We start from the raw sequence: 12,808 nt of genomic DNA on the forward strand, positions 1-12,808 counted from the left end.
ATCTTGCATTCACAGAGGGATCTGGGATCCAGCAGAGGCTCCCCACTGGAGAAAGGGGTTGGGACAGCAATTTTGGCCAATTTCCCTGTCCTCCTACAGCCCCCAGCCCTACCTCCAGTGTTGTGGGGCAGCTTTTTAGGGGCCACAGAGGGCTACAGAGGGAAGGAAGAACCAGAGAAAATCGCCACCCCACCCCCTTCCTCCAGCATAAGTGGAAAACCGCCTATGCAAGTCTGGATCCAACCCACTGTAATGCCAAAATGCTACTGCAAGCCCCTTAGATCAGGACGCAAATGTAACAAATAAAAATAAAAACATTTATCATTTGGTTTATGCCAGTAATATTGTTGGGAAGGTGGATTTCACCATTAAGTTGTTCCATTAATCCATTCCATCCATTCCTCTCTATCTCCTGTTCTTCTCTCGCACCCCTAAAGCAATCCTAGTCTTTCGCTTCCTGCTAAATTCTGGCCTTAATGGCAGACAGCTCCAGTTTACCTGCAGGGCAGAGCACCAGAGGTCACCTGGTGACAGGCAGCCTCTCCTTACATGTCTGATGCTGGGAGAGGGGAGAGCTTGTAGCCACCCAGAAGCAACGCGGCCAAGGGAATGCTTTCGGCATGTTAGGTGCTACCTTGTAACCTTCATGGCTCCATCACTTACCTGCACTTTGACCTTTCCAGCTCTGCTCCCTGAAGATTTGAGGACCCTCATCAAAGAGGCAAAGGAAATGGAGTGGCCCTTCGTGCCAGAAAGGTGGCAATACAAACAAGCCATAGACCTCGAAGACAAAACAAACCTGCAAGATATGATCAATGCAAGGCTGCATGAGTTACTGGTATGAAGCGTAAGGCACTTGCCCCTGAAACCTGCATTCGCTGCACTTAGATGTACAGTGGCCTAACGGTAGCCTCCCTGCTCCTCACTCTTATTTCTTCCAGATGACAGTTGCCATTCAGAATCCATTTAAATAAATGGCTAAATTCTTGTTTTCATTGGTAGAGTTGGGGCCAGTGGCTTGATTTTGTTTGCATATTGTCAAGATATGCACCCTGATCCCAAATGCAGCAGGTGCCTGATGCACATACGGAGCTCCTGAACAAGGGACTGAACCCCCTTGGCTCCGCCCCTGGTGGATGAAGCAGCCTGCTCATTCAGGAGCTTCATGTGTGCTTCGGAGCAGGCAAATTTTAAAAATCTGTGTATCAAAATACATATTTATTAATTTTATCATTTATGTGACCCTCGGTCATCTTTTTTCCTAGCCTAAAAGTCCCCTCCCCCCATCTTTAAACATTCTTAACAAGGAAGATGTTCCACTCCACACTTCCCCTGATTAATTTAGGGCGCAGTCCTACGCATGTTTAGACAGCAAAAAAGTCCTACAAGTCCTAGCATTCCTCAGCCAGCCATGCTGACTGGCTGGGGAATGCTGGGACTTGTAGGGCTTTTTTGCTGTCTAAACATGCGTAGGAATGTGCCTTTGGATGCTTTCTCCAGACTTTCATCAGCTGTATTATATCTATTTTAAGAGAGCAACTGTAAATAAGTACTGTATTCTAACCATGAGCAGTCCAATTATATAATGTCAATGATACTTCTGGCATTATTTTTTAATATCTTTCTTCGTCACTCCTCATTCTGTGTTTGACTTAATCAGTGCCCCAACACTATGCTGACATTTCCAGCAGGCTTTCTACTATGAAATGAAGATTTGTGTTGGGATGGGGATGGAGTGAGATTATTCCATGCTTTAAGTTCAAAGTTTGTTATCATCATCATCATCATGGGCATGAACTTTCCACCTTTATTTATTTCTTACCTTTATTTATAGCCTCCTTCATGCTCCTATTTAAGCTCCTGAAGGAATTTGACTTTCCTGAAGTATAACTTTCAGGACGCAATTAGCTATCTGTTCCATTTATAAGAAACTTCCTTTTAAATTAAACCCAGGCGATTTCCCATCATATTTGAATTTGATAGCATAATGGTCACAACCCAAACAACTCAACTCATTTTGCAACAGACTCAGCTCTCCTCTTGGTAGTTCCATAGCGACTGCTCCAAGGCAAAATCACTGGGTTACTTCATTGTGACCCGTCTACCCTTACCCAGTCAATGTGAGTGCAGTTGAAGTCTGCTGGATCGGAATTGCTCAGTTTGGGAATATGTGGGTGCAAGTATGGCATCTAAGTGAGGTACCTGTTGTTTACAGCCAGGTACCATTTGCCTCAGGTGCAAGATGGGACAGAGTACTGCCTCATCAGGACCTCAATCATCCCTTTTGTCCGCTTCCATAAGCACATGGTTTCACTTGGGCGGAGCACCTTACATGCCTTGACAAAGTAGGAGGGTTTTGTTGCTGTTTTACAAATTCCTAGTGCTAAGTGGAATTTTACTGTGAGTCTGAATTTGTCTGGGTTATTTTCTTTCTCCTCCCCTCTTTCTTCTTTTTTCTTTTTCTTTTTCTTTTTCTTGTCCTTTACTTTTTGGTGTGTGGCCATCAGACAGAAATTTATGGTGGGGGCTGACCCCTTTTACAATACCCACAAAGCCCTCAGACATGAGAGTGTTTGTCTGCTCCCTCCCAGGATCAACACCTGCAGTAAACTCCCCAAGAAACCTGGATAGATGGGAGATTAATGTGGCTGTAATAGCAGAGCAGTGTTTGCATGCATTATCCTCTCACCCCAGGTAGATGGGCCTTTTCTGAGATGATGCCAATTATTTATTGCCGAAACATCTGTTGATAACTGCAGCTGCCCCAGCAAAACAAAGCATATCATGGGGTCACAGACTGTGGGGCCCTACAATCCCAGCTCATGCTAGTTTGAGACTATTCACCAACATGCCTGAAAGTCCATGGGTTACCAACATCTTCAATGCTTTATCATTCTATAAAAAATACTTTCTAAATACTGTGCTCCTTTCCCCATGTGCTTTGAAGTATTATTTTATTTTTGTCAGTAATTTATATTCCACGCCTATTGTACTAGGGGAGAAAGGGGAAACGCTTTTTTTGGTTTTCCATTTTATTGTAGTTTGACTGACATTTTGACCCATATTCTTAGTATTACTCAAGAAACTTTTCCCCCTTCCTTTGCTCTCTTTCCTTCTATTCTCTTCCCCATTTTTTAAAAAATAAAAAATTCAAGGCATGGTAAAACTTTCTTCCAAACTTTTGATTGATACTGGAGGGAGTGGGTGGGATTACACTGAAAAAATAAAGTTTACAGTTAGATGGTGAAGAATAACATTCCAAACTTCCTTTTTTTATATGATCCGGGAGAAGGGAATTATTTTAATTCCCTCTGAAAGAGAACTAAGCCTTTGTTGATATTGTTTGAGAAAACCTTTAACACGTTTCATCTGAGTTTATTCTAAAGTGGCAAGTTTAGAATGAGCTCTCCACCGGAATGAACCAGTGTTTGTAAAGTGCTTTGGAATCCTTGAATGAAGTGTTTATTATTCTGGAAGGTCAGATTTTGTGGTCCTTACTCACAGTATGCAGCATCTTACTTCTCGAGTAGCTTCGCTGATCTCAAAGCATCTCTGTGAGAGCACTTGGGTCTTCAGTCCGAGAGTTTGACTTAGCCTTGCATTGTTACAAGCAATTCTTTGTTTGGAGACCATTGCTCTGTCGAGTATGCAGGACAACCGAGGCTGCTTACATCATTCTTTTTAACAGTTCAGCTTGGCACTGGCTGCAGAATCCTATTGTCCAAAACAGCCAAAAGAGAGGAATGCTCATGAAAGACATGGAGGGTCGTGGGGGGGGGACGGGGGACTGGGAGATAGAACAGGCAAAGAGAAGAGAAGCACATGGCAGGTGAGGAATAATCACGGAGTGATTTGAAATAACCAGCCATATCTATAGCTGCACATCTCTCATTTGCTTTTAATAAATGGATGGGGCTGTGGTCTTGTCCATGCACATCCCCCCCCAGATGCTGGAGTTTCTCCCACACATCTGCAGACTGTAGAAAAGCACTCTTCCTCCACTCTGCGTGAGGTTCTTGTGTCTGAGCAGATGGTTGCCCCTGCCAGCTTTGACCGTGCTCATCACTTGTCCCTCTCACCCCCCATCCCCTGCGGGCGGCTCCTGCTGTTAACGCTGTCAGTGCCGACAGTCTGTTTATTAGGTATGTGCCAGGTGTTGATCCAATGAGGGGCATGGTATGCACATCCTATGGAGCACTCTTTTGCACGAGTGGATCACATCCTGCAAAACGATCCACTGCGGTGTACCTGTGTGGCTCTCAGGAAAGCATCTTTACATATAAAGGATATAAAAACAGCAAACTTTTTAATACCCGTCCATTTACTCAGCCATATCCAGTGGGTGTGATCTTAACGTGCTCCTTATTTTATTATTTATTTATTGCATTTATATCCCGCCTTTTTTCCTCTTGTAAGGAACTCAAGGTGGCTTACATGATCCTCCTCCTCTCTGTTTTATCCTCACAACAACAACCCTGTGAGGTAGGTTGGGTTGAGAGTCTATGACTGGCCCAAAGTCAGCCAGTGAGCTTCCATGGCTGAGTGGGGACTAGAACCCAGATCTCCCAGCTCCCAGTCCAATACTCTTGCCACTACACCACACTGGTTCTTATTTGGCCCTAGGATGACAGTGATAGTCATACCAACTGCTGAAACATAACTTAGGGGCCCAGGCTACACCTCTGCTTCTGCCTGTTTGCAATTGGAGTGGGAGGGCAGACACTTATCCATTGTGCCCTTAATTTCCCATCCATAGTACTACATTCTACAGCCTTCATGCTATAAAGGGCAGGTTCTGCCAAAGAGATTTTCTCATGGTATGCTGAACCAAACAAGATTTTCACTTCTGTTACTTAGCAGGAAAATGCCATAGGACCAGTGCAATCTAACTCTTTAGAATGTTGGGTGGTGGCCAGGAAATTCTTAATTCAAATCCCTGCTCAGCCCAAAGCTTCCCTTACTGGATGACCGTGGGCCAGTCACTTACTTTCTCTACCTAGCCTGCCTCACAGGGTTGATATGATGATAAAAGTGCAGGAGGCGAGGGGCATGTGTGCCACCCTAAGTTCCTTGGAGGAAGAGCAGGATAAAAAAGTAATAATCATCACAGATATTTTAAAAATATAATGTGTGTATATATGTCTGTTTGTTTTAATTGCTTGCACTACAAATGAAACTGCAGTGCTTCTCATTATTGCATTAGTTTTCATGAACTAGCAAGCAAAGCGCACAAAGAATTAGGCAATATGCTCAATGTGGGGTTGCTTGTGTTCTGTTCTTCCCTCTCTTCCTATATTGGTTGACTTACCCACCCTGCACAGGTTGCCATCCTGTTTGCAGCAGCCATTTAATATGCTGGATGTTCATGTGCATAGTATATTTTAAAAAGCAGTACCCTGGAAAAGTCAGAAGTGCCAATCCAGGGATCTGTATTCCCAGTCTCAGAAAGAAGACAAACCAAAAAAGCCTGTAAGCTCACTTCTTGGTCATTTTAATTCTTGCTCCCTTGAACATTCCTCTACCATCATCTATTTTTATCCTCTTCCCAAGTGACTATGCGCAAGTGATTTTGGATTTGCACATTTTGTAATGAACACCTAGTGCCAGATGGTTCTGGTCAAGAGTGTGTTCTCCTTTCCTGGGAGCAGCTGTGGTTGTCAGCAGCAGCAAGGTGTCCTGGCATTGAATGTAAGGCTGGGACCCAAGCATGAAGGTGTAGTGCTGGGAGGAGCTAGCACACTAATGTGAGAAACCATGAAAACAGCACACTCATCCACTTGGGGCTTTTTACCAAAGGCCCTTCAGGAAAGGCTGTTTTGTATTCCCACCCTGCACCCGCACCCCATCCTATAATTGGTGTATAGAAATTTTCTGCAAATCTAATTCCATCTCCACCTGACTCAGCTTCCCAGCCATGAAGTTCCCTTTGTGCTCCTAAACTCAATTACACATACACATTTGGTGTTGTGGAAACAGATGTTCAGGCACAGTACACATTTATCTCTCTCTCTTTCTGTTTTGACATGGATACAGACAGCCCCTAATGGTGGGTCCAAAGCAGAACCTTTCTTTCTTTCTTTCTTTCTTTCTTTCTTTCTTTCTTTCTTTCTTTCTCTCTCTCTCTCTCTTTCTCTCTTTCTCTCTTTCTCTCTTTCACTTTCTTTCCTCTTTTTGCATTTTGGTTAAGATTGGTCCATATGTGTATTTAGTTATCTCCATAATTTTGCTTCTCATGCCTTTGCCATGAAACATCTTCCTCTCAGGATTGTGGTCTTGGATTGTTTTATTTTAAATTATGCTAACTAGGTACAGAGGCAGCTATGCACATCTATACATAGCAATAGCTTTTATGCAGGGTGCAAAAAAGAAAAAAGGAGAGTGACCTTGGGACATCTCCATGGGATTGTGAAGAAACTGGGGTTGGGCAAGATCAGAAATACACTCTTTCCTATTCCTCAAAAACAGAAATTAGCAACAGAATAGCGAGATTCTGGGGTGCATGGGTGGCTATGCACTAAAACAAATTTAAAGAGAAACAGCTGTGATATGGGAGGTAGAATGGGCCTGTGGCCCGGATGGTGTCTGTTGTCCAAACATATGCAAGGGACATCACAGGGAAACCTAGTGCCTGTTTAATGAAGTACTAACTTGTGAAAGGAGAAACCTAGGAGTGAATCACAGCATGATGGATTGAATGAGCCATTCATGGCAGTGCCAAGTACAAATTGCACAGAAGCTAGCTATGCCTACCTAATCTGCCACATGGGGCAGATTTCATCCGTCCCTAATTTTGATATAAGACATCAAGAGTATAATGCTGATTTATGAGTTCTGAATTTCCAGCTGATCTGAAAGCAACTAAGCACTCCTTTCTAAGCATATCTTTGCATGTGCACCTCAGAGATGGCAGTCACTATATTTGGTTTCATTCATCTTGTTTTCACATAGCACTAAATCATGATTTAGTTGTAACAAAGATAGGCTGCAATGAGTTTCAAGCGTGTGTGCTCTGCCCTCCTCATTTGGCATAGCCACAAGGAGAAGTAGAGAAGCTTTTGCTTCCATTTAAACTAACTGCAAATTGTTGTGACATCCTAGCCTGTACAAATTGTGGTTAGTCCTAATTATGAGTAGTGGAAAAGCCAGTTTCAAACCACAATTTATGAAGCTGGCTTGTTTTCCCTAACCATAGTTAAGATTTGGTTGAAACACTAAACTGTAGCTAATCTAAAACGGAAGCAGAATTTTCTGATATGCTGATCTCCTCATGGCTGCGCCACAGAAAGGGACGGGAGAGGGAATGTACAAACCTGAAGCTGACAACAGCTCATTCTCATAACTCTAAACCATGGTTTAGTGTTACATGTGAACTGGTTCAGATAGATGGCACTCCTGAACCACAATACCTCACTTTTTGACACATCATGCTTCTGCATGACAATACCAGCAAAAGAGAAGGAAGCTTGGAAGGAAGATACACTGGTATCTGTGAAAGGGGATGATTCTGGAAGCAGGTTTCTGACATGCAATCTCTCTAAGTAATGCTGGCATCTTAACAGCATGTTGATCATGTTTTACCAGATTTTAGTCCTGTAAAACTGGCTGGCCATAGATTATAGTAGGACAGAAGAGATCGATGTCTGGGCCTGTGAACAACAATAGCTCTATCAAACTACCTTCAAATCCTTGAAAAATTATAATCTGTACCCAGTTTATGTTGGGAGGGAAAAGTCACTTTGCCTCATCTAGGCTGCATGTGTGAAGTCATTCTTAACACCCTGGAATTGCTGTGAGTTTGTCCCACAGAATTTATTTTATTTATAAGGGGTATGGTTAGAGGAAGGAGGTTTTGGACCATGTTTCACATCTTTTTTGTGAGCTAAAGGCTGTTGTGTGACTTGGCAGGCAGGGAAAGAGTTGAGTACTATTTCTCAGTGTGCTGTTGGGGGTGGGGGTGGAACAGGCTTATAAATTCAACAATTGACACCAAGCTAAATTTATTAGTGTATGACACAGCATGGCACCTTCCCTTAAAGGAGAAGAAAAAGTAGGTGATATTCTTGCCCTGTCTTGACTTTTCTCCATTTTATGTCCATTCGGTTTTGGAGAGGAACACAAGAGGTTTCAGCATTGAGTGGAGAGTTAAATTATGCAGCTGCCAGCCCCTCCAGAATAGGATACTTGGTTTAGATTTTTCACAATGCTATTGAAGTGCTTATTTTCCTCCTGAAGAGACACAAACAGATGCAAACTTCTGTAAACACTTTAGAAATGAATTCAGTGAGTTTGGCCTCTCAGCGGTGCTCAATAGCTGACAGAAAAATGTCTAATTAGTGCAAGTGGAAATAATAGGGCCACTTGGATCCCTTCCATCCTTCTCCAAGTCTACTTTTCCTAGGAACTCAAAGGCTCTTTTGTTTGGTAGGTCACCCTCTCTCATGCTTTTGTGTTTCAGTCTCTTAAAGGAAGAAGAAGACGAAGCAGCAGCAGAGTGGGAAAAAAATACATTAGGCAATGGCTCCATGCTTAAAGATACCACAGGCTCAGGATCACTGAGAAGAATTTGTAGTTGGCAGTGTCAGTTTACAGGTGCTTAAAGACAGGGATTCCTCCATTGTCAAGAGGCACGTGTACACAGAGAAACAGGAATCCCTTTCAAAAATGAACCACTTCTTAAAAGCACAAGTGGGGCAAAGAATGGATATTGTTAGCAACTGATATCCTGTTCTTGTGGGGTAAACATATATTGTATACATTCCAATCCAAGCTGTCCATGCTATTGTTATTGCCATTTCTGCAGGAGGCATTTCATATGGTTTGCAGCAAGCCGCTATAAATCTTTTCTGATAGGCTGACATCAGCACCATCAATCCATCCCTAATTTTATTTATAAGGGGTATGGTTAATTTTGGAGGTAACTATCACCAGGATGTTTTCATATCATTATTGATCCATTCATGTGAGCCTCTTTTTCTGAGGAAAATCAGAGCTGTAGCTCTGTGACCAAGCATGTGCTTTGTATGTAGACTACTACATTAAATCCCTGCCATCTTCAGTTTAAAGGTTTTCAGGTAGCAAATAACCCAGAGTTTCTGGTTTCACATATAATGAAACAATCCAGGAATGGGATGCCATTCATGGGTTGTTAATTGAAAGCAGAAATGATGAACACATGGGAGGCAGCATGGTCATTGTTTTGCTTATCCCTCGTTAAACAACCCAGAAATTGCCTCCATGTCATGTGAACCGGGTCAGAATATTGTCACACAAAATATTCTGTGTGATATTCATGTTCATCCATAACAGTAAATGAGAAGCTATTGCGTTAATATCAATTGAGTTATCAAATCAGTTTACCAGACTGGTTATTTTAGCAATAGAGGGGGGCATGGGGAGAGAGAAATTATGAATCAGCCCAACCCATCCTTTTTTCTTCTTAGATTTTTTTAGATAAAGCTTTTTTATTTGATATTTATTTATTTATTTAAACTCTTGTTGGTCTTAAGAGAAGGTTCATCTGACTGTGGAATTTAAGGTAGAGTACAATCTGGAATTTAGAAAATGTATTTTTCTACAAAACTAACACACACACACACACAGTTGTATCCAATGTTAGTCCTACTTAAAGTAGGCTCATGGAAATCAATGGGACTTAAGTTAGACCAACATTGGATACAAACTACTGTGACCAAAATGCGGAGGTGATTTCATGCTGTGTATACTTGCTAAAGGTGGAAGACATCTGTAAAGACGATAGGCGGGTGGTAGGTTTGGGCTTTGATGTTGTTTGGGCTTTCAGGCCAGGAATCTAGAATGGCATCACTTTAGGCATCTGTTGTCCCAGTTGTTTTGATCCTGCAAGGTCCTCAGGACTGCTGCCTATTTCAGCACTGTTACTTGTAAGGTCTCAATGGACAGCTCCTTGCTCTGCCCCGATTATGCCAGAGTTGCTGGTCTGAGGGCCTAATTACACTTTTCATGGCAAGAGCAGATGCTGTCATGAAAGGCTTAGAGAACACACTAGTCAGGAAGCTGGACAAGGACTTCTCTCCTAAACAAAAGCAAACCAACAGGAGACTCCTTTCTCTGCCCAGATACAACAAAGTGTAGTACCACCTAGTGACTAAGGGCGCAATCCTATCGAGAAAGGCAGCCGCCTCCAAACTCAGAGGTGACCTCCTATCCTAAGCAGGGCAGGAGAAGCACGGAGGGGATCATGCCCTCTGTGCTTCCCCTGCCCTGCTTTTTTGGCTAGACAGCCGAATGCGGCCATCTAGCCGCGGGAGCACAGAGCGGGGAAGAAGGCTGCTGTACAGCATGTTGGATGTGTCATACACGCAGCTGTGCTCTCCCCGCCCCGGAATGCCCCCAGCCATGCCCCTTTTCAGCCCTTCCTCTCTCCTCTTGCAAGTGCAGAGGATGGGGCTGTTCTGCTCTGCCTCGGAGGCAGCGTGGAAGCGGGGGGAGGTCAGTTTTCCAGGAACCAACCTCAGAGCATGGGCTCCGAGGTCAGTTCCCAGAAAACGGCATATCCTATGGCTGTCTAGCTGCTGTCTAGCAGCCACAGGACTGCTTCCTAAATTATATAAGGACACTATCCAGCCACAGAGATGAGTAATTCCAAATGAAGCAGTACACTGATATATTGGTATATTGTGTGTCCATGGTTGTTGCATGTACACATGTGTAAAATTCAAATTTGTATTTGGCTTTGTATGTGAAAATACAGAGAAAATGAAAATGTTTAGTTACAAGCAAGGTGTATATATACAAGTATTTCTGAGTAGACACCGAAAACATAATGTGAAGAGCTGCTCATTGATATATTGGTGGTTATACCAACAAATGATATAATGTGTGAAGAAGAGATATATTTTCAAAAACATGCACCTACTCAAGCCTTGACATCATCAGCTAAAGCTGTTCTCTTAATGTCACTGCAAAATGAGGTACAGCGGATGGCTATGAGTAAGAGGGCCTTTTCAGTTGTGGCTCCCCATTTACAGAATGCCCTCTTCAGATAGGTGCACTTGGCATCTGCACCAGTCTTTTCAGTGCCAGGCAAAAAATGATTTCCCCAGGCTTTTAAAATTATGATTCATTTCACCAGTGAATAAGCAGTACTAGCCACCACATATCTGAAATTGGGGACAGGCTGGGAGAGAGCGGAGGACAGGAAGGCCTGGCATGCTATGGTCCATGGGGTCACGAAGAGTCGGACACGACTTAATGACTGAACAACAACAGCATTGTGGTTCAGGAGCATGGCTTCCAAAGTACAAACTTAAGGTGTAGCACCTTCTTTTTGCCGGGTATGCACCCAAGTGCTAGAGAATTGGAGCCATATAAAAGCTGACTTTAACACAACACATCATTAACCTACAGAATTCACTTCCACAAGGTGTAGTGATAGCCACCAAGTTGGTTTGCTTTAAATGGGATTAGACAAATCCAAGGAGGATAAGCCTGTCAATGGCTTCAAGTCATGATGGCTATATTTACCTCCAATATCAGAAACAGTGTGCCTCTCAATACTAGTTGCTGGGAATGTAGGCTGGAGGGTGCTGTTGCCCTCATGTCCTGCTTGTAGCCTTCCCATAGGCAACTGGTTGGCCACTGTGGGAACAACATGCTGGACTAGATAGACCTTGCAGCTGATCCAGCATGGCTGCTCTTCTGTTCTTAACAGTCTTTTCCCATTGAGTCACTAAGGGTGCAATCATGTGGTCCTGGGAGAGGATTTTTTGGAGATCCCCCCCCCAAGGCTGTAGACTTCGCTATGACCTTGGGAGGGGGACCCTGAGTTCTAATCCCTCTCTGCCTCTTCTCAGCTGCTGTGGAAAGAACCACGGCAGCTGCTTCCTGAGGTTGCAAAAGTGACTTTAGGGAGGCAAAAAGGGGAACATTCTGGTGGGCATGGAGGGGAGTGGAATGGCTCGGATATGCAGTAGCCAGAGGCCTCTTGAGCCCCAGTACTACACACAGCAGCGCAACCTCTCTAGATGGGTTCAAGAAGCCATCTAGAGCAAAAAATAACTACATGGAGAGGCAAAAATCATCTCCATCGCTCCTTCTGGTCTGCCAGGCATAGGATATTTGGAGCACTCCAACATCATAGTTCTCCTTCAAAGGACATAAGACCGCACCCTTAGAAAAGAATGCCTGATCCAACAGAGCCTTGCAGTGCACAAACATAACCCATCCAGTTAGAAGGGTTTCCCCATTTATTTCAGTAGCCAAGGCAACACCATCCTTGTATTTGTTCATGTGCACACAAATGGCTCCATCCATCGAGGGGAAAGGGGAGACTTGCACAAGAGCTTCATATATGTGTCCAAGTGTGTATGGAGCTCTCAGCCAAGATTATCTCATCATTTTAGATCAAATGAACATTTCCTTTATCAAATTCACACTTTGCATCCAATCCCAAGTACAGTGTTGTTAGCGAATAAAATTCTAGATTCTAAATTCCAAATGTTCCTTCTTACCTTTCCCTTCGATGAGGAGGAGAGGAAAGCACACACATACACACAGGCACCATCCCTGAAGGCACAAATAGGGCATTTAGACAGATGTCACAACTTCTGCAGGGATTTTTGAATACCCGTGAAGGCTCCGCACTTCCGCAGGGCTAGCCTGCTGGCCTTTCTCCTCTCTTAACAGCATGTCCCTTCATAAGCTCTGCTGATTCTTCATGCCAGGGAGAGGGATCAGCTTCCAAGGGCGACACCAAGGGAGTTAATGCCCCCCCTTTTTTTAATCATTCAAGGTGACCTGAAAAGAGAAAAGATTGGGCTACTGACCTCGC

General features: G+C 43.5%; 1 protein-coding gene across 7 annotated transcripts in view; it reads left to right on the forward strand.

The window, feature by feature from the left end:
- ALPK1 (alpha kinase 1) overlaps nucleotides 1-12,808 on the forward strand; it is a 97,528-nt gene that overhangs the window by 57,593 nt on the left and 27,127 nt on the right. For all 7 annotated transcript variants that reach the window (XM_084855872.1, XM_084855873.1, XM_084855874.1 and 4 more), the window contains exon 3: nucleotides 684-838. In XM_084855872.1, the coding sequence (XP_084711998.1) occupies nucleotides 684-838 (155 nt within the window). The remainder of the gene's footprint in view (nucleotides 1-683; nucleotides 839-12,808) is intronic.

The sequence above is a fragment of the Heloderma suspectum genome, chromosome 5, assembly GCF_057233095.1.
Source record: "Heloderma suspectum isolate Gila_16-S chromosome 5, 16-S_ref, whole genome shotgun sequence".
Classification (NCBI taxonomy): Eukaryota; Metazoa; Chordata; class Lepidosauria; order Squamata; family Helodermatidae; genus Heloderma; species Heloderma suspectum.